This window comes from Rhineura floridana, chromosome 15, assembly GCF_030035675.1.
Source record: "Rhineura floridana isolate rRhiFlo1 chromosome 15, rRhiFlo1.hap2, whole genome shotgun sequence".
In the NCBI taxonomy this organism is placed as follows: Eukaryota; Metazoa; Chordata; class Lepidosauria; order Squamata; family Rhineuridae; genus Rhineura; species Rhineura floridana.
Genome location: NC_084494.1, coordinates 3,487,934 through 3,514,127, shown reverse-complemented (window position 1 = coordinate 3,514,127; position 26,194 = coordinate 3,487,934). Strand labels below are relative to the sequence as shown.

General features: G+C 44.4%; 1 protein-coding gene across 3 annotated transcripts; it reads right to left on the bottom strand.

The window, feature by feature from the left end:
- Positions 1-177: 177 nt before the first annotated feature.
- OSCP1 (organic solute carrier partner 1) lies at positions 178-24,907 on the bottom strand. Of its 3 annotated transcripts, XM_061596429.1 has the most exons (11): positions 22,725-22,944; positions 21,001-21,030; positions 7,644-7,798; positions 4,734-4,901; positions 3,966-4,046; positions 3,721-3,824; positions 3,280-3,408; positions 3,119-3,188; positions 2,032-2,171; positions 1,701-1,764; positions 178-736 (listed from the first exon to the last, which is right to left on the bottom strand). In XM_061596429.1, the coding sequence occupies exons 1-11, from the start codon at positions 22,936-22,938 to the stop codon at positions 587-589; spliced, it is 1,305 nt and encodes a 434-aa protein (XP_061452413.1). In that variant the 5' UTR covers positions 22,939-22,944; the 3' UTR covers positions 178-586. The 3 variants fall into 3 exon arrangements, with proteins under 3 accessions (XP_061452413.1, XP_061452414.1, XP_061452412.1); XM_061596430.1 differs by lacking the exons at positions 21,001-21,030; positions 22,725-22,944 and adding an exon at positions 24,589-24,907; XM_061596428.1 differs by lacking the exon at positions 21,001-21,030 and having other exon boundaries at positions 22,725-22,877.
- Positions 24,908-26,194: the final 1,287 nt, after the last annotated feature.

Sequence of the window (26,194 nt, the reverse complement as noted above, 5' to 3'; positions counted from 1 at the left end):
TCAAGAAGATTCAGAAAAGCTAAAAATGTGACAAAAAGTGTGGGGGCAGAGCTCAGAGCAAGCGAAGGGTTGGGGGAAGACTTGGCCTGGACCTGGCTTGTGAAATGGGTTTTTTTACAAGACAAGTGGACTGGCGTGAGCACTAAAAGGAGAGCAATAAAAAAAGACAAGAGGACATCTCGTTTCTCTCCTTTACTGCTGCCCAAGACATCATTACAAACTTGGCTGCCCGTAAACAAAATGAAGGAATTGCTCTTTCTGCTTGTTATGACACACTCACAAACTTAACTAGCAATGTAACACACTACCTTTAATTAGGAAACCTATTCTGGGGGTTCTGTGTACACACCCAGGACATGAATGCCCACTTTCTTTTCAGCTGCTTCACCTTCTAACCCCACGAGGCACAATCTAGGTCTTAAATAGCACAGGCATGAGGCTGCCATTTGACCACCCATTTCACCAAAGCCAGTGACAGGATTCATCAGACATCTAAGCAACACCCAGCCTTACTGACTGAACAAAAATGGATGGTCTTGGTAACCACTCAGTTCTACAGGAGGCTGATAGCTAGGTGCTATCCTCATCAAGACGGGAGAGATTTGCACTCATGTTCGGCATCCAGCTCATCCATCATTGCCAATAAGTCAGCCCCCTTACTGATCCTCTGCTTTGGTTCCTCTGTGACTTCAAATTCTCCCATGATGCGAGCCAGCTCCTCATTCCGTTGTGGGTCCTATTTAAAAGAGACATTGCAAGAAGCTACTTATGGAAGAATATCTAAAATTCGACAATTCAAAACTAGACGCACTACAAAAAAGATTTTTAGGATTTACTAAACTTTGTTTTCAGAAACAGCCTTTTAAAAATCAAGATGGCCTCAGTTGCCTGAAGCTATAGAAAGCTGCAGAACACCCTAGTTTTGATTTTAAGGACACCAAGCATTTCCTCTGAAATCAGGGTATTTGCTTGTGCTGTGAGAACAGCAAAAAGCATTCTTGGTTCCCAAACACTAAGTTCCAGCCACATGGCACACACATACTTTATGGAACGTACTACCACAAGATGTAGTGAAGGCCACTGGTTGAACTGGCTTTAAACAGGTGACCAGATCACTTTTATGAATAATAAAGAAATAAATACTAAAATAAAAAGGAAGGGACTAGGCGAATTCATCAACAAGGACAGGTCTACCAATGGCTATATGGAACCTCCATGTTCAGAGACAATATACCATCCAGACGCAGGGAACAAACATGAGAGGAGTGCTTTTGCCTTCCTGTATTGCTGGGGTTGTGAACGGACACTGTTGGAAGTAGTATGCTGGGGAGAGAGACTCAGGCTCTGATTCAGCAATTTTCTTAGGTTATGTTCATAGAACATGGTGGCTTCCACCCACCCCACCTCAACATGTGGGGCATTCCATATGGGCCACACTTTCTTTTCATCTTTTATGAAGCCTTATCCAGTGGAACAGAGATTCCACTGTATGATTAAGAATTCTGTGAAACTCAAACACTTGCATGCCCAACTGAAGTTAGTGCAATAAAAAAACGCAGTGATTTACCTATTTTGTATTATTTTCTGGAAGTAACATGGCAATAAATGTCTGTAACAATACACCTCACCAAATGCACCTTCATTTACAAAACTATTTAGTCTATCTCGAAATGAAATGTGAAGGGGCAGTGACTGCATACCTTGTCTGCTTGTATGTTGATAACCTGATACAATAATTCCTCTGGATGGGCCAGAGCAGCGTGTCTTAAGGGAAAGAATAACAGCCATTATTTAATGCCATTCATTTGCAGATAGAATGCTACAAATATGATATATTTAGTAAGCTGTAATATATCAGCCTTTAGCAGCTTTTTATATACCTTACTCATGCAAATTTTTATGAATAGTAATTTACTGACAATTGCTCCCCTTTGCTGTATCTGCAAAACTTGTACTAAAGATGGATTCATCTAAATGGCTGAACTGCCACCTCTCACCCACACCATCAAAAATAAGTGGGACTAAACATACTCTTCCTCCTCATCTGTGGTGAAGAGATTCAGTCGGAAACCAGTCTCATTGCTAAGGGGCTTCTTGATGTCCAGGCTTCCCATTAGTCTGGCCAAAAAGTTCAGCTCTTCTTTAGCCAGAGGGTTTGGAGCAGTATTCTCCTATGTGGAACAACAGTGGGTCTGTTACACAAACAAAAGTAGCACTGGAAGGGCTTTATTTACAGGTATTGCTACTGCCTACAACTACAAAGGGATCTGCCAGGGTTCTGACATTTTGGTTAAAGGAGCTTTGCAACCGGTATCTTTCAAATCAGGATATTAAAGAACATATAGGGTTGTATCCAACTAAGTTCTACTCAGAGTAGATCCACTGAAATTAATATACTTGAGAGAGACATGTCCATTGATTTCAATGAGTCTTCTCTGAATATGACTAACATTGGATATAACCCTCACACACTTAATAAAATGACTTCTAGAATAACTTGCATTGCTGAAACATCTAGAAAGCCAGCTCAGTTTCCCAGGTTATCAGTGGCATCTCTAAAGTGTTACTGACAGCATCATGCAACTTATGGAATATGAACTACTGTGAGAGACTCTGGTCCCAAATTCACAATTGTGTAGACCTTGGGATCCCCACTTTCTCCCATCTGAAGATCACAGACACAGAGATGCTTATCTGTGACCCTGGCTCAAAGTACTTGCTGCTCCAATAATCTCTCCCAGTCCTCTTAAGCAAACACCTACACTGGCTTACAGAACTTGCATTTGTAACTGCTATAACCTGATCAATACAGAAGGCTAGAAAAATAAACTAAAGTTAAAAAGATATTCTGAAGGATGCTCTGCTTGAGCAACATCGCAGCTAGAGATAAGCGGTACTAAGGGATACAGGATCCTGACCCTGACACAGGACGCAATTAGGTAGTAAAGTGGCCTTCCACACAGCACCGCTTGAAAGCTGCCTTCACCAACCTGAGGCCCACTAGGTATTTTGGACTACAACTCACAGTCTCTAACCACTGCTAGCTGGGGCTGTTGAGAGTTGTAGTCCAACAACACCTGGAGGGTACCGATTAAGGAGGTAGAATCAAGATACTGACCTTTACATGAGATGCCAAATTTTTGGCTGTCCCTGACATGTCTGTCTCTACAGGCCGGCTGATGCTGTATCTAGAGGCAATAGACAAAGGCTTACAGTAGAGACAAAGAAAAGTTGCAGAAGGCCCCCAACTGAAATGTAGCTTTGTGTGCCGTCGCTTACATGTTTGTCCCCAGTTTAATTACTCTGTCTCCATGTAAGTCGAATGAGCCTTCTCGATATGGAAGTTGGTAATTTCCACCATGGATGAACTCGGCCCTTTGAATTTCATCCCCTTTACTGTTGAAAAGTCTGTAAATTGCAAAATGGAATACAAACTCTGCAGTGACTTGTCATGCTCTTGTGTACAAGGAATACTACCTCTTTCTCACAGAACAGTTGGGAGAGTTACTAAAGAGGAATTAGCTGGCCTAAAGATAGCTCCTACACACACCCTTTCCTCTACTGACTACTCGTAACAGGTTTCTCTCAGTTAGATGGCCCATGCAGCATGGCACGAGGGGTTCTCCTTCAGATCGGGAGAGATGGGAAACTAGGCACAGCTGGCCTATCTAGTGGCTACACAGAAAAAGCAGGGTCTAAGGTAGTGGATCTAAGATTCACCTGATGAGCCCTGGGATCTCTGTTCCCCATGGAATGGGACCTGAGGTTGGCAGTACAAAATGACCATTTGAGTTCTGTACTTTATCTTTGAGGAGGATGGAAACCTGTGGAGGAAACACAAAACTTTCTCAGATTAGCAGTTCTGCTTAGAAATAATTTCTGCCTGACACCTCCCAATTCCCCTATCATGTCATGCAATTTCAACCAGGTTCGTTGTTCTACTGTGACAAAAAAAAGCCACTCACCCTGATGTGTATGTCCTGGAAGAAGATGAGCAATGTTTGCCGGATAAGCTGAAGTTCGCCAGCAGAAAGCAAGACGTATGTCTGGGGAAAAGATTCACAGCATGACACCTGACAACTCCTAATGAGAAATCCTTGCCTCTGCTTTAGTGTTATTTCCATATATGGATCATATGTATGCCTTTGAAAGTGCCTGATGTACCCTCAAAACTGTGGGTAGGAGTATTTCCATTTTGCTGACAAGCAGCTGAGAAAGGGCAATTTTCCCCAGTTGATTTTTAGCTGCTGCTGGGATTTTAAACCAGGTCATCCAGATTCAAATCCAACAATTGAAACAGAAATCTGGGCCCAGATAAAACATACTTGTTTAATGAAACCAAAAATCAATTTCAAAACTGCTATTACTTTTTGAATGTGCTGGGTATCAGTATTGCAACAATGATGAAACCCCAGTAACCAGGCTTGATTTTACTTGATTTGTCTTATTTATGCCTGATGTTTTCACTAGTTAAATCTCCAGATTGGCCTTTTTTTAATAATGGTCATTCATGTTCTTCTAAAATTCCTTTCTTTTCTATTCTAGACAACTACAAATATATTCTAATGCTGACAAAGCTACAAGCTTTTCTGTAATCTTACAGAATAGCAGCCTGAAGGGGGACCTTATCATACAACAGAAGACCAATGTGAGGGCATGCTTCCATTTTTCTATAATCGTACACCGTCACATACACATCTGAATGAAATGTAAGGGGTGTGATGTGCTCTTACATCAACGAGTTTCTGAAAGGTTGCATCAACTTGGGCCAGAGTTTTGGGTGCTTCGTAGATGAAATCCTTGATGGCATCCAGGTGATTAAAAGTGATGAGTAAAATGTCTTTGGGCCGAGGGCAAAGCAGAACTTGGTATTTGAAAGCCATCGTCATTAGATCATAGAGCTACAAAGTAAGGCAAGTGGAATCTTGTTAAATCACAAAGCCTAGATTGGGCTTTATTACATGTTTATCATGCCAGTTGCCACACCCAACTTGGGCAGTTCCCCGGATGTAGTTGATATCTAGACATCCAGATGTAAAGTCAGGCCCAGGAATGCTCCCAAATTCAAATCTGGTTTCTTCAAGGGGAATGCTGCTCAACCCGGAATAGTCTGAACTCCTGTTCCAACATCAGTCCCTTGTCTAATCGGGAGCACCTTAGTCTTCCTGGGATTAAGCTTCAATTTATTAGCACTTATTCAGCCCATTTTACCACCTTCAAACATTTGATTCAGATAGCTAGTTTTCCTATAATCAGATACAAAGAAGAGTTGGGTGTCACACACGTAATACTCCAAATGCAAATCCCGAGATGACCTCTCCCAACACAGTTACATGTACATGTTCAATATCATGGGTGACAAGAGTGATTTCTCTATAGGGACACTATTAGCCAAAGGCTAAGGCACTGACAAGGAGCATCTCAGCACGGCCTTCTGGAAACAACCCTCCAAGAAGGGCCTGGACCACTGTGAGAGTTCCTGCAAAGCCCACCTTGGCCAGGTGATCCAGAAGGATATCACGGTTTATGGTGTCAAATGCAGAACCAACACACACTCCCACTGCCCAGTTCCTGGCATAACATATCCACCAAGGAGGACAAAGCTGTCTTGTCCAAACAGCAGACCGGAACCCAGATAGAAATGGGTCTAGATAGTTTTATCTAAGGAAGCCTGAAGCCTAGTTGCCACTGACTCAGACATTTTGCCCCCAGACTAACCAAAAATTGCCTTACATGGTGGTATCCAGAAAGGATCCATTAACTACTTTCCTAACCCACTCAGCCAAGCTGCCTCTAGCTGCTTTAATAGCCCACGTGAATGAAGAACAAACATGCAAGAGGTAAGTCTTTTACAAGGACCTTGTCCACATCCTTGGGCTGTACAAATTAAAAGTATCTAAGACAAGCAGCTGCCAAAGGCACCTTCTTGGAATCTGCTATATCTGTGGTATCCAAGTGGTAATAGATGAGCGCAACTTTATCTGCAAAGTGTCTAGCAAAAGAGTCAGTCATAGCAATTCAGAGTACTCCTGCTATACATGGAGGGGCCACGATGTAATAGAATCATAGAGTTGGAAAGGGCCTATAAAGCCATTGGGTCCAACCCTCTGCTCAACGCAGGAATTCAAATTAAAGCATCCCCAACAGGTGGCTGTCCAGCTGTTTCTTGAATGCCTCCAGTGCTGGAAGCCCACCTAGGTCACTGGTCCCATTGTTGTACCACTCTAACAGTTAGGAAATTTTTCATGATGTTCAGTCAAAATCTGGCTTTCTGTAAGTTGTCTGCAGACAAACTGGAACAGGTTCAGAGGGGGGCATTGAGGATGATCAGGGGACAAGAAACAAAGCCCTCTGAGGAGAGACTGAAAGAACTGGGCATGTTTAGCCTGGAGAAGAGAAGACTGAGGGGAGATATTATAGCACTGGATGCAGTACTCAAGATGAGGCCTAACCAGTGCTGAATAGAGGGCAACCAATACTTCACGCGATTTGAAACTATACTTCTGTCAATGCAACCTAAAATAGCATTTGCCTTTTTTGCACCCGCATCACTCTTGGCTCATATTCAGCTTGTGATCAACAACAATAGTCTCTTTAATACTTAGAATAGTTCTGCTGATGACTCATTTCTGCCACAGTGGCAGAAAAGTAAGATTCCTTTGTTGCTCTCATTGCCAGAGAGTAGGATCTAATATGAGCTCTAGCCTGTGCTTAGTTAGACCTGTCCTGAGTTTTCCTCCTCTGTTGCTATAGTTGCCTCTGCTGTTTCATCACCCTCAGCTCCCTTGAAAACCAAGGAGTCCCCTTGGCTCCAACAGGTGGGTGAGGGTACTTAGGAGTGCTCATGTCAACTACCCAGGTCACTTCCTTGTTTCAGATAGCAAGCAGGGCTGCTTAGGAGTCTAGAGCAGATTTTAGATGCTCCAAGAGCAGACCTTTCAAACAGCCCCATCCCTGGAAGGTTAGGTGTCCCTGTAAGCCTGAACATAAATCAGTAGTGATTTGTCCATGACAAAAAAAATAAAATAAAAACAAAAATCACATACTGTTCCTCCTTACTCATACCACCAATGAGTGTGTGAATCAAGGACATTTCATTTAAACCCCTTGACAGCACAAGAGTGCTGGGTACATCTGTGTCCAGTGAATAGCTGCCATTCTGTGCTCTACTAAACCATTCTTCCTTTATATTGAGGTTAGTTAAAGAAATGTGTAAAATTGTCCTACATTTACTCTGTAGACAACCAGTTGCCCATTATTAGTCAGCTGTCATTCTCCCGCCCCTCAGTTTTTCCCTGAAATTGTGAAGTATGAGAATCAAATGGAATTCGGTTGTCTGAAGTGATCTAACAAGCAATGAACACAGCCCTGAAAGTGAGAGATATGGCACAGCAAAGGATTGTACAATGTTCCCACTCAACAGACATTTTATCACATAACTGCAAAGGCTGTGTTGATAGTGCAGTAAAATTATTTGCACTGAAAAATCTGGGCTATGATTGTATCATCTTTTCACAATATGTCCAAGCTCAGCCTACATCAAAGATGTGAATCATCTCCAAGTTCTACTTGATAACAGCACTTGATGAAGAAAAAAGAGTTTCTGATAAGACCTTTGGGAAAAAATAAAGGTTCATCCTCACCTTATCCATACTGGGAGCATTCAGTCTCATGATTGAGGCATGAACCAGCCGCTCAAAAACTGTTCTCAGGGCCTTCCTGGAATAGAGCTCCTGTGGCTTAAACAACTCGTCCATAAACTTTTTATTGAATATACCCCCAATGATGTCATTCATAACTGAAAAGACAAAAGAATCAAAAGTGTCAAACTGACTAGCTTTGTTTTCATGTCACAGACACATACATTTATAGTCGAGAGGAGTTACTTTCCATCTGAAACACATGCACCTCAAATGGCCGCTGTGCAAGGCTGTGCTCCCTTCCAAAACCCCTTTATTCCAAAGAAGCTTGCATAAAAGACATTCCCAGCCCGTTGTCAGTGATTTCACTAGCAGAGTTAGCAATGCTGGACCTGGGAAACATTTTCTTTTCTTGGAAATGAGACGAGGTTGCCCTCATTGCTTGTTGGAGAAAGGAGTATCAACTGTCGATTGACACCTAAAAAGGGAAAGTTTTCAAATTCAGTAACTTTGGGGTAGAGCAGGTGTCAGGCCCAGGATGTGACTCAGAAACCAGACCAACGATTGTAGTTAATTCGTGTTTTATTAGGGTAATGTCCAAACAAAGACTGCGTTTTCTCATGAATCAATACAGGGATACAGGTCCTGCGGCATTGGGAGAAAGTTGACAGAGCAAGGGACTTCTTCCCGCCTGTTCTTTAAGAAGGGGCCAAACGGGCGCGCAATCTTTCGCTCCTCCTTAACTGCCCCTCAGGTACTGCCCGCCTTCCCCCCCTTCTCTCCTGTCTTTTCAGCTGTCTGCGTGTGCGCGGTGAAGGGGGAAGCATCACCCCCTCCTCTTCTGAAGTTTCCGATTCCAGGATGGGGGATAGGGGAGGGGCTGATGGTAAACTGCCTCCCCGCTTTTCGGCTGTGAGCAGCCCTCCCTCTTCCCCCTCTTGCTCTGAGCCTGAAAGAGGGGGAGGCGTGAGAATGTCCAGGGAGGGCTCAGGCTCCCCGTTGCTAAGCGACCTTATCACTGGCAGTTCCTCTGTTTCGTCTTCGCTCCAAAGGGGGGAAGTTCCTCCCCCTTCCCTCTGCCATCCATCCGAATACTCTTCTCCCAACTCTCCGGGATCCAGCTCCCCGGGATTGGGACCCCAGCTCTGCCTTCCGACACCATCCCCCCTCCCAGGCTGTGCCCCCCTCCCCTTGTCTGGCTTGGGACGGTGGGGAAAACGTTGATGGAAAAGTTTTACCAATTCTGGAGCATGCACATCAGCTGCATCTTCCCATGATCTGTCAGCCACCCCATAGCCTTTCCAGTGAATCAAGTACTGCAGCTTGTGGCGTCTGATCCTGGAATCTAAGATCTCCTCAACTTCAAACTCAAGCTGCTCATTTACCAGGAGTGGAGCTCCGGGAGGTTCCTCCGGCCGTAACTCACTGGGAGGGGCGGCTTTCGTTAAGAGGGATCGATGGAACACAGGATGTATTTTAAACGTGTCAGGCAGCTTCAGTCGGTACGCCACGGGATTGATTTGAGTTTCTATTTCGAAAGGACCCACCCTCTTGTCTTGTAATTTTCTACATTTGCCCGGCATCTGGAGGAAGCGGGTGGACAGCCATACCTGGTCTCCCGGTTGAAGGGGGGGGGGCTCCTTCCTGTGCAGGTCAGCAACTCGCTTGTACTCCGTTTTGGCTTCGTTTAACTGCTGTTTCAGTGTCTGTTGCGCCGCTTGCAATTCCTTAAGGAAGTTCTCAGCTGCCGGTACCAGCATTCCTTCTGAGCTGCTTGGAAAGACTTTAGGATGGAATCCATAATTAGTGAAGAACGGGGTTTGTTGAGTGCTGGAGTGCAGAGAATTGTTGTAGGCAAACTCTGCAAAATGCAAATATGATACCCAGTCAGTCTGCTGATAGGACACATAACTTCGTAAATATCTTTCCAAAATGGCATTCAAGCGTTCCATCTGCCCATCTGTCTGGGGGTGATGGGCGGAGGAGAGTTTTAATTCCGTCTGCAACTGTTTCCACATTGCTCTCCAAAATTTGGCTGTGAACTGAGTTCCTCGGTCTGAGACTACGCTGTTTGGCAATCCATGCAGCCGGTAGACTTCTTTTATGAATAACTTGGCCGTTTCTTTAGCCTCTAAGGCCCCTGCACAAGGAAGAAAGTGTGCCATTTTGGTAAGTAGATCCACCACTACTAAGATGGCTGTCATTCCTTGGGATTTGGGTAGATCAGTTATAAAATCCATGGAGAGGTCCTTCCAGGGTTCGTGTGGGACAGGCAACGGTTGTAACAGTCCTGCTGGTGTCCCTGTTTGTGTTTTTGTCCGCAGACAGACAGAGCAGGACTTTACATAACTCTCAATATCCCGACACATTTTAGGCCACCAGAAGTCCTTGGCCACGTTCTGAATGGTCTTGTAAATCCCAAAGTGTCCCGCTGTGATGGAATCATGACACTGGCGTAGGATTCTGCGCCTTAATTCCCCTTCTGGCACATATCTGGCGGTTTTGAACCACAACAGTCCATTTCTCCAGTGAAAGGTTACTTCTGAGTCTTGACCTTGTCCCGTCTCCTGCTGATATTTTAGCATGTCTGCATCTTCTTGTCGTGCCTTTTTGAGTTCCTCTTCCCATGTAGGCTGGCATACTCCCAACGTTAATTTCTCTGGCGGGATTACGTACTGAGGCTGGTCCTCGGATTCACTTTCTTTGTATTGTGGCTGTCTGGATAAGGCATCCGCTCTCTGGTTTTTGGCTTGGGCATGGTAAGTAATCTGGAAGTTAAACCTAGTGAAGAACTGGGACCATCTTATCTGTCTCTGGTTCAGCTTTCTGGCTGTTTGGAGGCTTTCAAGATTCTTGTGGTCGGAGCGCACTTCAATTCGATGAGAGGTCCCCTCTAGGTATTGTCTCCAGTTTTCAAAAGAGTCCTTGATGGCCAGCAGCTCCTTCTCCCAAACTGTGTAGTTCTTCTCTGCAGGCTTTAACTTCCGAGAGAAGTACACACAGAAGTGCAGCTCCTTCCCTTCTTGGTCTAATTGTAGCAGGACCCCCCCGATGGCAAAATCTGAAGCATCTGCTTCCACTACGAAAGGGCGGTTCGGATCAGCAAAGCGCAGAATGGGCTCAGTAGCAAACCTTCTCTTCAGCTCCTCAAAGGCCTCGGTGGCGTTCTCTGTCCATTGAAACTTCTTCTTCCCCCTTAAACAGTCAGTCAGAGGAGCTGTTAATTTGGAAAACCCTGGAATGAACTTTCTGTAATAATTGGCAAACCCCAAAAACCGTTGTACATCCTTTTTGGTGACAGGTTGGCCCCAGTCCAATATGCAGCTTACTTTCCCTGGGTCCATCTCCACGCCTTCCGCTGAGATTCGATATCCAAGGAAGTCTAGAGACTTGAGGTCAAATCCACATTTCTCTAATTTAGCATACAGGTGATTTTCTCTCAGTCTCTTCAACACCGTCTTCACATGCTGGTCGTGGTCTTCCTGGTTCTTTGAGAACACCAGGATATCATCTAAGTAACAGATTACATACGTGTCCAACAAGTCTCTAAACACGTTGTTCATGAATTTTTGAAAAATTCCTGGACTTCCACAAAGCCCGAACGGCATGACCAGGTATTCATACTGTCTGTAAGCGGTCAAGAATCCTGTTTTCCATTCATCTCCCTCCTTCATTCTGATCAGATTGTACGCTCCTCTCAAATCCAACTTCGTGAAGATTTTGGCAGAGCGCAGTCGGTCCAGCAACTCTGAGATCAGGGGCAGCGGGTAGCTGTTGGGGATGGTGATCTGGTTCAATGCGCAATAGTCGTTACAGGGTCTGAGTTCCCCCCCTTCTTTTTCACAAACAATAGTGGCGCTCCAGCAGGGGATTGTGAGGGGCGTATGAATCCTCGCCTCAGGTTTTTATCCAGGAATTCCTTCAGGGCCTCCCTCTCATTCTCTGTGAGAGAGTAGATTCTCCCTGATGGGATGCTGGCTCCTGGCACTAGATCAATCGCACAGTCATAAGGGCGGTGGGGGGGTAAAGTCTCTGCCTCTTTTTCATCAAACACATCTTTGAATTCTTCATACTTTGGCGGCAGGGTCACTTGCTCGATCTCTTGCACTGCCCCCGCTAAGGTGTTCTTGATTCCTTCAGGTTGACAGTTCTCCTGGCAATACTGTGAGGTGAACCACACCACCGCCTCCTTCCAACTTATTTTGGGTTCATGCTTTGCTAGCCAGGGCATTCCCAGAATCACCTCAAAGTTCGAGAGATCTGACACGTATAGCGAAATGAACTCTTCGTGCCCAGGGATTTGAAGTTTCACTTCCTCCGTGGCTTGTGTCACCCCTCCTGACTTCAGGGGTCTCCCATCGATAGTCTCCACAGCTAGGGGAGCGTCCAGTTTCCACCGGGAAATTCCATGACGCTTGACTAACTTTGCATCAATAAAATTTGTGGAGGCTCCACTGTCAATTAAGGCAGTGGAATTAAACACCACTCCTCTGGAAGTTGTAATCCGAATAGGCAAGACCAACACCCCCTTTGAGGGAGGTTGGATCGTTGGGGGGCCTTTATACAATGTTGCCCCCAGTCCACCGGCCTGCACGTGGACTGGGTGTTCTAGTTTCCCGACGGCTCGGCTTTCCCCCCTTTCAGTCCACAGTCTCTGGCCACATGGCCCGGCTTTGAACAATAAAAGCATAAACGTTCCCGGCGTCGTCTTTCCTTTTCTTCTTCCGACAGTCTTGGCCTAGCCCCTCCCTGTCCCTCAGTTGCATTACCTGCCATCCCTGTAGTGGGAAGGGTCTTGTTGCGGGATGCCGAGGCTGAGTATCTCGGGACCTCCTGCTTCCTTTCCAGGCGCCTTCCTTCCATCCGGTGATCTATCTGTAGGCATAGCCGGATGAGCCCTGGTAGGTCAGCGGGGGGGGGGAGGTCCTGGCCAACTCATCCAGGATTTCAGCATTTAATCCACTCCGGTACATAAACATCAGGGCGGCGTCATTGTAACCAGTTTCCTGGGACAGAATTTTAAAAGCGTTAGTGTACTCGGAAACAGTCCCTTTAGCTTGCTTCAGAGCGCCTAGTTGCCGCGCTACTGTTTCAGCCCTTTGCGGGTCTTGAAACATCTCGGTCATCTCCTGTATAAATCCTCTGTACCTTCCTAAGACAGTATCCTTTCTCACGAGATACGGAGTCACCCATTTTGCAGCTTCTCCCTCCAGGAGGCTAATCACGAAAGCTACTTTAGCCCCATCGTCTGGAAATTCCGTGTGCCTGACATCCAGATATAACTCACATTGAGCCACGAAGGTTGCCAACTGATCACTTTGTCCCACGTATTTTGGGGGCAATCCAATGGGAACCTTTACTACGGCAGCTGGAGGGGCTGTTCGCATCTGGTCTATCGTGGCCTTCAAGGTTTGATTATCCGTCTTCAGTGCCTTGACTGCTGCTAGCAGGGCTTGAACATCCGTCTGCAAATCAGCTACCTTAGTCCTCAGGAGTTCCACTTCTTCCGTCTCAGAAGTGGGGTTCGTCCCCCCCGCTGCTCCCTTTGACATCTTGTCCCAGTCAAGTGAAGAGAGAGTTGAGGGTGATTTAGGTGGCTCTGTCAAGCTGTCAGGCCCAGGATGTGACTCAGGAACCAGACCAACGATTGTAGTTAATTCGTGTTTTATTAGGGTAATGTCCAAACAAAGACTGCGTTTTCTCATGAATCAATACAGGGATACAGGTCCTGCGGCATTGGGAGAAAGTTGACAGAGCAAGGGACTTCTTCCCGCCTGTTCTTTAAGAAGGGGCCAAACGGGCGCGCAATCTTTCGCTCCTCCTTAACTGCCCCTCAGGTACTGCCCGCCTTCCCCCCCTTCTCTCCTGTCTTTTCAGCTGTCTGCGTGTGCGCGGTGAGGGGGGAAGCATCACCCCCTCCTCTTCTGAAGTTTCCGATTCCAGGATGGGGGATAGGGGAGGGGCTGATGGTAAACTGCCTCCCCGCTTTTCGGCTGTGAGCAGCCCTCCCTCTTCCCCCTCTTGCTCTGAGCCTGAAAGAGGGGGAGGCGTGAGAATGTCCAGGGAGGGCTCAGGCTCCCCGTTGCTAAGCGACCTTATCACTGGCAGTTCCTCTGTTTCGTCTTCGCTCCAAAGGGGGGAAGTTCCTCCCCCTTCCCTCTGCCATCCATCCGAATACTCTTCTCCCAACTCTCCGGGATCCAGCTCCCCGGGATTGGGACCCCAGCTCTGCCTTCCGACAGCAGGAGGTGGTGTTTGTCTCCTTTTGCATTTGCAAACTGTATCAGTTCTGTTTTCTGCGATCATTACATAAAGGCTGCGAATCCCTAACAAGTTAATTGAGACAGAAGAGAATCACATCTTTTCCTCCATTGTTTAACCATTTGCAGTTAGTTGGGCTGATTATTACAACCAAATACCACCTGTGATTTCTTTTCCTCACTGAATGTGGATACACTTTTAGAGAAGTACATCAACTCTCTTTGGTACCTAGGAAAGTTATCACCGCTGACAATACTCGGATGTACTGATCATCGATAAAAATATATTCACAGGTTAATATTGCCAGTGGTACTACACCAGTAATATTTAAGCACTAGATCTCATTGCTTTTTCACCCAATATCCAGTAGTACTGTTGGTCACAAAGATTCCCCCATGCACCATAGCACAGAGGTCCCCAAGCTGTAGTCCATGGATTACCAGGGGCTGTGAGCTTAAGAACATAAGAACATAAGAAGAGCCTGCTGGATCAGGCCAGTGGCCCATCTAGTTAAGAACATAAGAAGAGCCTGCTGGATCAGGCCAGTGGCCCATCTAGTCCAGCATCCTGTTCTCACAGTGGCCAACCAGGTGCCTGGGGGAAGCCCGCAAGCAGGACCCGAGTGCAAGAACACTCTCCCCTCCTGAGGCTTCCGGCAACTAGTTTTCAGAAGCATGCTGCCCCTGACTAGAGTGGTTGTCCACAACATGTACACATTAAATATTAATATTGTTTTTTAATTGTATTTTATTGCTTCTTTTATTTCTTGTGTACTTTACTGCATTACAGTTTGAGTTCTATGAAATGCAGATTTTTTAAAATACATTAAAATGCAATATATAAGAAACACTCCCTCTAGGATGCACACCTTAATGTGGTGAAGGGGTTTGAGAGTGTTGAAGAAGCTGCGAGCAATGCCGTCAGGAGTCTAGACCAAGAGGATAGACTCCTAGCAGGGGCACCCAAGGCAGGGGCACCCAAGGCAGAATGGTCACAGCTGAGACACCAGACTAAGATGCACCCAAACTCAGAGGAAGGCAATGGTAAACCACCTCTGAAGACCTCTTACCACAAAAACCCTATGAACAGAGTATCCAAAATGCAACACGATAGTGCTGGAAGATGAGACCCCCAGGTCAGAAGGCACTCACCGAGCTACTGCGGAAGAACAAAGGACAAGTACGAGTAGTGCTGTGACTAATGACACAGCTGGGTCAAAGCCGAAAGGAAGCCCAGAGGCCGATGCGCACAGATGTGAAAGGAGAGTCCGGAGTTGTATGACGCACACAATAGGAACATGGAATGTGAGAAGCATGAACCAGGGAAAGTTAGAAATTGTCAAGCAAGAAATGGACCGTATCAACATTACAATACTTGGTGTGAGTGAACTGAAATTTACGGGAATGGGACATTTTCAATCAGACAACTACAAAATATTTTATGCAGGAAATAAGAAATCAAGAAGAAATGGGGTTGCTTTAATAGTGAGAAGTGATGTAGCAAAAGAAATTAGGAGCTACAAAGGAAGGTCTGACTGAGTTATATCAATGAGATTAAATGGGAAACCTATTAACATAACCATCATCCAAGTCTACGCTCCAACGGCAAACACAGAAGAAGAGGAATTGGAGAGATTTTATGCAGAAGTACAGGAGGAAATTGATAACATACCAAAACAAGATGTGATGATAATCACGGGGGACTGGAATGCAAAAGTATGGAACAGAGAAGAACTAGGAACTGTGGGGAAATGGGGCTTAGAAATGAAGCAGGAGAAAGACTTATTGAATTCTGTGAAGCCAATAATTTGTTTCTTGCCAACACATTTTTTGAGCAACCGAAAAGACGACTGTACACGTGGACATCACCAAATGGTCAATATAGCAATCAAATTTATTATATAATTGGTAGCAAAAGATGGAGAAGTTCCATACTTTCTGTAAAAACAAGATGAGGAGCAGACTGTGGTACAGATCATGAACTGGTCGTATCGAAAATCAGAGTAAAGCTAAAGAACAACAACAAAGCAATCATAATGCCAAAATACAATTTAAATACCATCCCAGAAGAATATAAAGATCAAATAAGGAACAGATTTGAGACTTTAAACGTAGTTGACAGAGAACCAGAAGAACTATGGAGTGAAGTCAGAAACATTATCAGGGAAGAATGCAAAAAGACAATACCTCTATAGTTAAAAAGAGAGAAAGACCTCAATGGATGACTGAAGAAACTCTTAAAATGGTTAAAGAGAGAAGGAAAGCAAAAGGAGATAGAAACACAGTTAGAAGCCTAAATGCAACAATACAGCGACTAATATGTAGGGGCAAAGAGAACTATTATAATGGTTATTGTATAGAAATAGAAGAGGACAACAAAAAGGGTAGAACAAGAGCCCTATTCCAAAAGAGTAGAGAAATTAAAGGAAAATTTAAACCAAGGGTAGGGATGTTGAGTAATCAACAGGGGAACACACTGACTGACCGAGATGAAATAAAAGGAAGATGGAAGCAATACACGGAAGAACTCTATAAAAGAGATGCAAGGATGACAGATTTAAGTTGCAGGAAACCAGATTTCAACTGGACATCAGGAAAAACTGGTAGAGCCATACAACAATGGAATCAATTACCTGGAGAGGTAGTGGGCTCTCCGACACTGGACGTATTCAAGAGGCAGCTGGACAGCCATCTGTCGGGAATGCTTTGATTCGGATTCCTGCATTGCGCAGGGGGTTAGACTTGATGGCCTTATAGGCCCCTTCCAACTCTACTATCCTATGATTCTATGATTCATTCACAGAAGAACCATATGATGAAGAACCAGAAATTGTAGAATGTGAGGTGAAAGCTGCTCTTAAATACTTGGAAGAAACAAATCACCAGGAACAGAGGGCATACCAATAGAGTTGCTACAAGCTACGGAGACTGAATCTGTTCAAATTTTGACAAAAATGTGTCAACAAATATGGAAAACTAAACAATGGCCCACAGACTGGAAGTGTTCAATATACATGCCAATTCAAAAAAAAGGGGATCCCAGGGAATGCAGTAATTATCAAACTATTGCCTTAATATCCCATGCAAGTGAAGTCATGCTCAAGATTCTACAACAAAGGCTCTTACCATATATAGAGTGAGAAATGCCAGACGTCCAAGCTGGATTTCGAAAGGGAAGAGGCACCAGAGATCATGTTACAAACATGTGTTGGATAATGGAACGGACCAAGGAATTTCAGAAGAAAATCATCCTGTGCTTTATAGATTACAGCAAAGCCTCTCATTGTGTAAATCCTGAAAGACTATGGAATGCTTTAAAAGAAATGGGGGTGCCACAGCATCTGACTGTCCTATACTCTGGACAAGAGGCTACTATAAGGGCAGAATATGGAAAAACCGATTGGTTCCCCATCAGAAAGGGTGTGAGACGGGTATATTTTATCACCCTATTTAATTAATCTATACGCAGAACATATACTACTAGCAGAAACCAGTAATGATTTAAAACAAATGCTGATGAAAGTTAAAGAGGAAAGCACAAAAGCAGGACTACAGCTGAACGTCAAAAAGACTAAAGGAATGACAACAGAAGATTTATGTAACTTTAAAGTTGACAATGAGGACATTGAACTTGTCAAGGATTATCAATACCTTGGCACAGTCATTAACTAAAAAGAAGACAATAGACAAGAAACCAGAAGAAGGCTAGGACTGGGGAGGACAGCTGTGAGAGAACCAGAAAAGGTCCTCAAATGCAAAGATGTATCACTGAACACTAAAGTCAGGATCATTCAGACCATGGTATTCCCGATCTCTATGTATGGATGTGAAAGTTGGACAGTGAAAAAAGCGGATAAGAGAAAAATCAGTTCATTTGAAATGTGGTGCTGGAGGAGAGCTTTGCGCATACCATGGACTACGAAAAAGATAAATAATTGGGCGTTAGAACAAATTAAACCAGAACTATCACTAGAAGCTAAAATGATGAAAATAACCTGTTATACTTTGGACACATAAGCAATAAAAATACAATTAAAACCATCCAGCGTCTAGCACAGCGCATTACAATTGCTACAAGAGGCAGGAAAAGTCATTAAGTGGTCTGCCAACACCATCAGCAGTTTTCAAGTGGCCTGAAAAACACTGTCATAGTAGATATCCCTACTGGTCACAGACTGATATTTGGCCATGAAGATAGGCTTGAACATTGTACGGACTCAATCATGGAGAAAACCCTACTCTTAGAAACAACTGTATACCTGAGGACTAGGCTAAAACATTTCATAAAAATGTCAGAATTTTCCAGTCAGCAACATCAGATCTTAGGTGCCTGGTATTTTCTTAGTCAAACGGACATTAAATACAGGTTTCTGCTGTATACACACTGCCACAGAAACCGTACTCATGTGGGTGCCAATGATGCCTTAAGTTTAAAAAGTTTCAATTCTGAAGCCCAGTACTGTCCCCTCCTCCCTCTTCCTGGTGGAAGTGGACAAAGGTGGATTTTTCTTCTTGTTCTCCATGCAGTTGCCCCAGTCACAAAGCCTTTTCTAGCTGCAGTTTTCATATTCCCTTGCACTAAGTAATAGCAGTTGTTCAATCTAGCATCCAGCAGGTGTTGCTAAGCAGACAGAGACTGGGATGGATAAATAAGCAGAGCCTTTACTGATGCCATTCCCTCTTGACCAGCTCTGAAGCAATCCTTAACAAAGCTGCAGTAAGAGCTCCCTCACTAAATGGATTTGACAAGGTTCTGCTCTCTGCCTCTGTTTCAGCCCCAGGCAGGGAAACTCCCTGGCAGTTAGGAGTTGGACAGAAGCATGTTCAGACCAAAGAGTCACCTCTAATGTTTTGCACCGTATTGAGGTAACAGAACAAGACAACAGTTCGCATCATTCCCCAAAATTTAAGACATTAGGGGTGGTGGAAGATTAGGGTGGCTTATCAGCCAGTTTTCCTCTTAACCCTCAGGGTAGCACAGGGTTTGTCCACATGAGAGTGGAGAAATCTTGAATTGTTCTACGATCCACAACAGAATCCCAAGTGGGCTTGCTTTTTTTTTTAGCACTCCTGAACATCTTGGTTCAGTAAATCACCACTAATAGAAGCTATCTAGAGCTGTCACTATACAGCCTTGCTGGTAGCCATTTGCTATAGGCAGTTAAGAACTTCTCCTTGCCAAATCTACTGTTCACATCTCCTGCAACACATAGGCAAACACAGATGGGCAAGCATTTAGCCACTAAATGGCATGTTTGAAAAATGCAGGACCCCCTGCCCCTGGTTGCACTTTATTTACACGCAGACTGCCATACTACTTGAAGCAATAGGAACAGAGGTATTGTTGCATTTGGTGGTTATGTTTGTTCAGGGTTTACTTGAGAGAACCTGCTAGTTTCTTCACCTCAATTCATTCAAAGTCTATTAAGCATGATGAAGCAAAGGCTTTGAGAAAGAAAGTAATCTCAAGTATGCAATGATGCCACACAAAAACAGCAGCAAATTCTAAGCTTTATTCATAAAAGATGGATTAGAAAACATAGTTCAAAACAGGGAATTAGTGACTAATTCTGTAGTAAGGTAGAAACAGAGCAAGTGTTGGGAACAGCATGACACAGAGATAAGCATGCAAACTCTGCCTGCATATTGCTCATTACTCATGCAGCCGCATGCTTGCCAACAGAGATGTTTAGCAATCAATGGAGCTACAGCTTAGATGAATTCTCTAAGAAGTTTATTTCTGAGGCACTTGTAAAGTGGTTTTGTATTTGAGCAGAGTGGGAGGATCATTCCTGCCTGTTTTTAAATGCAGAAAGTGAAGCATTCACTTGTCAAGTCAATTGCAGCTGCTGTAGCAGTGCTGAAGCAGCAGGGAACAGCGCATGTATGTGTGTGCATGTAGTATACACAACATGAAGCTGAAAATGTTCGCAGTCAAAAATTGTTTAATCAGTTAGGATTTTACCAGAGTTCAACATCATTAGAGATTCCTCTTAGAGGTTCTGTTCACAAACAAGCAGTATATAAATTTTGTTAAATCAAATCAAATCACTGCAATCAAAAAACATAATGCACATTGTCAGTCCATAGGTTTTAAAAGCACATTGTAATACATATGTACAATTTGACTGTCTGTGGCATTTGTGGTTTGTTCTTAGCTCCTGTGCTGCTACTGCAAAATCTTGCAACTCTGAATGTCACCTATTTCAATTAGGTGACAGAACGTAGATTAGGGTTGGGGGGGGGGGGTTGATGGGCCAAACACAATTTAGTCAACTGACCAGTCCAATATTGTCAAAAAATTGTCATTTTCAAATCATTTATGTTATAACAAGATGATAGTCATCAACAGATTTGATACTCATACTAATCACAAAAAACAAATTAGAAGGCTGTTATTTGAAAAATTGTGATGAATTATTTATTTTTATTTTGGCCTTCCCCCAAGAAGTTGAGGGTAGTATAAATAGTCCGTCCATCCCCAACTGTATTCTCACAACAGCCCTGTGAGGTTGTTAGGCTGAGTGTGTGCAACTGAACAAACATCACCTAATGACCTTGGCTGAGTGAGGTTTTAAATCTGGGTCTTCCTGGTCCTCGTTTGATACATTACCCACCAATGTTTGCTACCAGTGACTGCTTGTGTTTCTGTTTGGAGACGTCTGTGAGAGCAGCGAGTCAGTGGAAGCAGCTCTGTTGCTGGTTTTCCCCTAATAAGCAGCCCTATGCTAACAAATGATACCCTGATGCAATAAAAAAAGGGCAAGCTGCCATATACACAGTGGCATTCTTGGAATATTTCACTACAGTCAAATATTAGCTGACAATATATAATAATCAATTAACTGACATGCCAAGCCTACTGTAAGTTATTTTAATTAAAGCAATTAGAACTGACCACCAATGGTCCAATGAATTTCTTCCAGGTTTAGTATAGATATGATACGTAACTCTTTCAGTCACCTGAGCTCCATAAATATAAAGCTACTGGTCTGAAGGGATCTTCCAATAGCATCCTCAAGATACTCTGTATGCATAGTTTGGAATCTCAGTGCCATTAAAAAAAGGCTTCGTGCAGGGGGCTAAATATGTTACAGTACCTCTTCTCCTGTCCACATCAGTCCATTCATCTACATGAAGCATAAAACAGAAAAAATGATGGGTCATGTACTAAGAACAACACGCAGGATGAAAGAGGGAAAATAAGTAAAAAAGAATCCAACAAAGGAACTTATTTTTTTCATATCAGTATTTCATACCCTGCTGCATTAAAGCAAAGGAGAGGAGAGCTTTCTATAATATTTAACTTTTTAAGTGGTAAAAAAATTAAAAAGCCACGATGTGTGGTGATATTGCAGGCATTATTAAAATAGGCCTATGGCACTTCTGTAACCTTAATCCATACATTGTGGAAAGAAGAGGTGCATTTTCCTTGGCAAAAAAAAAGGTTGTGACTGAGCAAAATATTGTAACACCTACACAGCCATGCTGTGGAGCATTCACCCCAAATAAACAAGATACAACCGAATTACCTGCCCTAATTGCTTAAAATGATGTGCTCACTCCTGAGCATCCTCACATCGCCATGGGTGGGTTACTGTACTAGAGCAACTCCACCCTTCTGAGCAAATATAATCTGTAAAAATCCATTGTGCCATACTTCATTTGCAGGGTAGAAAAGTATGAGACATATGTTTGCTGGACCACCAAGAATATTACAATATTTGTTTCCCACCCTTCCTCTCAGTAGTTCAGCCACTTGCCCAGCAGGCTATATGACAAACAGAACTCATGTATTTTCCAGTCCAAGATTTAACCACATATGTAACAGTAGTTTGGAATTTTAAATGTTTATGCAGTAAAATGAGTATCCAGGATTTGATCCTGTGCCTAGAACAGGGGTCGCCATCCTTTTGGACCAGAAGGCACTTTTGATTTTTGAGTAAGCACTGTGGGCACATGTCACAAAGTGGCTGCCGTGGAGACATGGCATAAGACAAAACTAGAGAGAGGACAGCCATAGCTGCTTCTCCCTGTCCTCGCCCTGGACAGAATCAGGCTTACCATGGGAAGACACCCATATCCTGCTGGTCTTGATTGTGGAGATAACACAATATTGATTACTCTCACACAAAAACACACATATACATAGATGCTGTTGCTGTCTAATAACAACAGGGAACATTCCCCAGTACCAGGAAAAATATACATAGCCAAACCATACTTACTTTCTTGCCTGTAGACACACACTCACCACACATAGTTGAGACACACATGTATCTCACTCATGCACACACTTCACATATATACCTCTCCCTCTCTCACAGACCACACATACACACAGACCACATAGTAACACATACCTCTCATAGACCAGACATACATATGTACACTCTCACTCATGCACACAGACAATTTCTCCGCTTCTCATACACGTGGGCATCCATAGGATTTTTGTCTAGGGCTGGCATTTTTTCTAGGGCTGGCAAACACTGATAGGGTGGTACAGGCAAATTTCTCAGAAAAACGAGAATAATGGCATCTGTATGTTTTGCCCCACATTTCAGGTACTAAAAATGCTAGAAACTTGCTCTTTTTCACACACAAAAAAATGGTACGAGGTTCGCAACCCCTGGTCTAGAGAATGATTTTTTTTCTAATCCTGTTGACCTGCATTTGAATGTCAGCCATGTCTTATATTATTTTTGTTTTGTTTTACATCTCCCTCAATCGTCTGTTTCTAGTTCATTAGGAGAAATGTCTCCTCTCAAAGCCATCCCAAGATGCTCATGGCCTAAAAGTAACGAAGCTATTTTTCAGGTACCTTCCTCCCAACCTTGGAATGGGTTTGGGCCAGGTGGATTGTCCATGTAAGATGCTGCTCTTCCAAAGCGCTCTGATTGACTCCAAACTGCACCACAATTGCAGCTCCAAGGTGAGAAGGGTAGGGTTTTTTCATGCTCACTAGTGAGTAGTGGCACACTCAATAAGGCAAAAGAAATTGTGGGCTCCTGCTTAGGACCTATAGAGGATTCCATGGAATATTAAAGATTTCAGCATTTGGCTCACCACCTGGGAATGTTTCCATCAAATACTACTAATGTGAAAATGTCTTCAGAAATGCTGGTCCTAACATGGTTACCAACTACGGTAAGACATAAAAGAGGTGTGTACTTCTGTACAATTAGATATGGTGGCAGAACCTTATCAAGACAGCTATTACTTAAGCTCCACATTCAACAACATCCTTTTATTCTTGTATAATGTTGCCTGTTCAAAATATCATGTCATCCAGGAATCTGGAATCTGTGTGACTGGGAGAATAACACACCTCTGAAAAACATCAGACCTATTCCAAGCAAAACATCTTGGCTGTTCCGAAAATTTACTTGCAACCATAAGCGCTAAAACCCAGCAAATAAAGAATGCAATAAAAGAGTTCAAAATTAAAGCTACAAAGTAAAATGTTTGATATGGGATTCAGGAGAGTATGGTAATAGCAATTGCCTGGCTTTCGAAAGTAAGGAAGTTCAATTGTTTGTGCTGTTTCTTGAATTGCTGGTGGATTGTCTAGAGAATAATCTCTGGCTCCAAAGCCCCAACACCCATATCTGGAGATTTTTAAATTGGCCTCCTACTAGAAGGATTACTTTCTTACTACCCCAGCTCTTGGCTTGAAGATGCCTCATACAGTGAATAGGAAAGAAGAGACTCCCTCTACATTCGCTCTCATCAACTGCTCTGCTTTGCATAGGAAGGCAGCTGGAGGGCAGCAAAATTTCAACCGCCTGTAAATCATGGGTGGGGCTCTCCATTCCATGGACTACAACTCCCATCATCCCTGACCATTGGCTGTGTGGCTGAGGCTGATGGGAGTTGTTGTCCAGCAATGTCTGGAGGGACACAGGTTTCCCATCCCTTCTCTAACTGGATTTATGAACATACGTAATCAGAGGTAGTCGATTTGCCTGCATCAACAAGCATAAAGAAACGGACGTCTCTGTAGCCATAAAATTAAAATCATGAGCTGTATCTGACTAAATTCTACTCAGAATAGACTTACAGAAATTAAGGGACCTAAATTAGTCACATCCACCCATTTCAATAGGTCTGCATGACTTAATGTTGGATGCAACCCAAAGATCCAAGATGCAACTTGTTAAGTGGCAAGATCTCATAAAGTGGACACAGCCTTCCCTAACCTGGTGCCCTCCAGATGTTTTGGACTCACAACTCACATCAGCCCCAGTATCATTCAGCTGTGCTTGATAGGAGTTGTAGTCTAAAACATCTGGAAGGCTGCGGGACATAGGGACCCTGTCCTTCAAAAAAGTAAGGGGTCTAAGAAGCCCCCCAGACCCTGGGCGACTACACCCCTGCTCCCAATTCTAACAGATGCTATTTCATGAGGTCAAGGAGACCCCCCTGCACATCCCCCGAGGGCGATGCACTGCTGCACCGCTCTGGATCGCACCGCCCTTCTTAGTCCAGAAGGGCAGCGCACCCCTGGACTGTCTGTCGCCTATGGGCGGCGGGAGGGATTAAAAGTGACCCTCCCCAGGCTGGCAGCTGCAGGAGGGGGGGAGGTGCACGGTTCGGCAGTTTGGGCCAAGCCAGGCAGGACGCCAACCTGACCCCGCGTTGTAGTCGGGGAGGAGGGAGCGGTATAGGCGGGGCCCCTCCCAGACCTTGTCGCGCCTTGTCTCCCGGGATGCTTTGCGCGCGCAGCCGCTGGTCCACGATGTAGAGCATCTCCCCGCCCAGGTTGAGGACCAGCAGCGGCAGCGTCCGCAACGACATGGCCGCGGAGCGCTCAAACCCGGAGCTCCGGTGGAGAGGCGAGGCGAGGCGGCTGCTAGGACGACAACGGCGGTGGCGGCCGCCCCGTTGCCGGGACGACGGAATAGCCAATCAGGAGGCTGCTTACTGGTCGGCCAAGGCCTCGAAGGCGGGACTTAGGTCTCCACCCTCAGCTTCCCCAGATTGACATCCCTCCGGCCGCTCCCCCCCCAAAGCAACATTGGGACTGAGGCGCGAGATAAAGGCGCTCGTTTTTATTCGCGCATGCGCAGCTCAGGACGCAGGCTCGTCCCATTTTTTCCGGCGGATCTGAAACAAGAAAGAGGCGGAGTCAGAAACACACACCCCCGGGCTATAAGTGGGGGCGGGACCATCATTACATCTTGTGGCAGGGAGTTCCATCAACTTAATTATGGGCTAATCTGCCCAAATCTCTTGCCAATCCCTGCCACTGCTACAACCCCTATGAAAAAGCGGGGGGAAAACCCTGTCCATTTTCTGCACAGTATTTTCAGTAATTTCATAAACCTTTCATGTGTCTGTTCCCGGCCCTTCAAGTTGTCTTTTCCTTCCTAAGTAACAAAAGGCCCAAGTTTCCCAATTTAAACTGCCACCAGAATTTAAACAATGTGATTTCCCTACTGCAGCGCTATAGACAATTACAAGAACAGCCAAATATTCCCTTTAGGCATCTAACTGAAAGCTGCGCTTAGATTCTAACACAGAATTTTTGTCCTTGAGCATGAAATGCTGGGTGCCCCAAATGCTGGTGCTCCTCTTCAGTCAAGACCCACATCTGCACCTTCGCTTGCTTTTCAAGTCCGAGAGTGGGTGTGCACTTCACGACTCATCCGGCACAACTCACGCAAGCCACAAAGGCACATTGACATGGCTTCGTTAAAGACAGTGCCCTGTACAAACAAAGAAAAGAGGATTAGTGAGCCACAGCAGGGTATCCTCAACTTGTATCCATATTCGCTATGCAGACACATATTTAAGTCTTGAACCCAGGCATCCATTTCAGAACAGAAAAGGATTCAACCAACTGGATCAACCTAATGTGGGCACAAAGGGGCAGGCTGCTGCCATCTGGCTGACATGCTGGCAGTCCCCTGGAATCTCACCTCACAGAAAAAGAAATAATAGTGACCTGCCTCATAGGACTGTTTTAAGGATCACAAGAAAATGTACATGAAGCATTTTGAATGCTCTGAAGCATTATAATGTTAAATATTAATAACAGATAAACATAGCATGCTTGGGAGAAAGATGGCTCAAACATGTAGAAATGTCTATATCCAAAACATTTATTAAAATTTGTATCCTGCCTTCTTCCAAAAAGATCAAAGTGACATTCCTCAAGTAACCGTCCTGTGAGGTCAACTAGGTTGAGAAACAGCAGCTTGCCCATAGCTGTAAAGCAGAGCTTCATAGCCAAGCAGGGATTTGAACTAGGGTTGCTGCAGTACTCAGGTGTGTTCACAGTGGCCATTT

Excerpts from the sequence above, each read along its gene's own strand:
- OSCP1 (XM_061596429.1), bottom strand. The coding sequence starts at position 22,938 with ATGGAATCCTCTATAGGTCCTAAGCAGGAGCCCACAATTTCTTTTGCC. Across the intron at positions 4,902-7,643 it reads ATGCTCCCAGTATGGATAAG|CTCTATGATCTAATGACGAT; the intron begins GTGAGGATGAAC and ends CTTACTTTGTAG. Across the intron at positions 1,765-2,031 it reads ACCACAGATGAGGAGGAAGA|ACACGCTGCTCTGGCCCATC; the intron begins GTATGTTTAGTC and ends CTTTCCCTTAAG.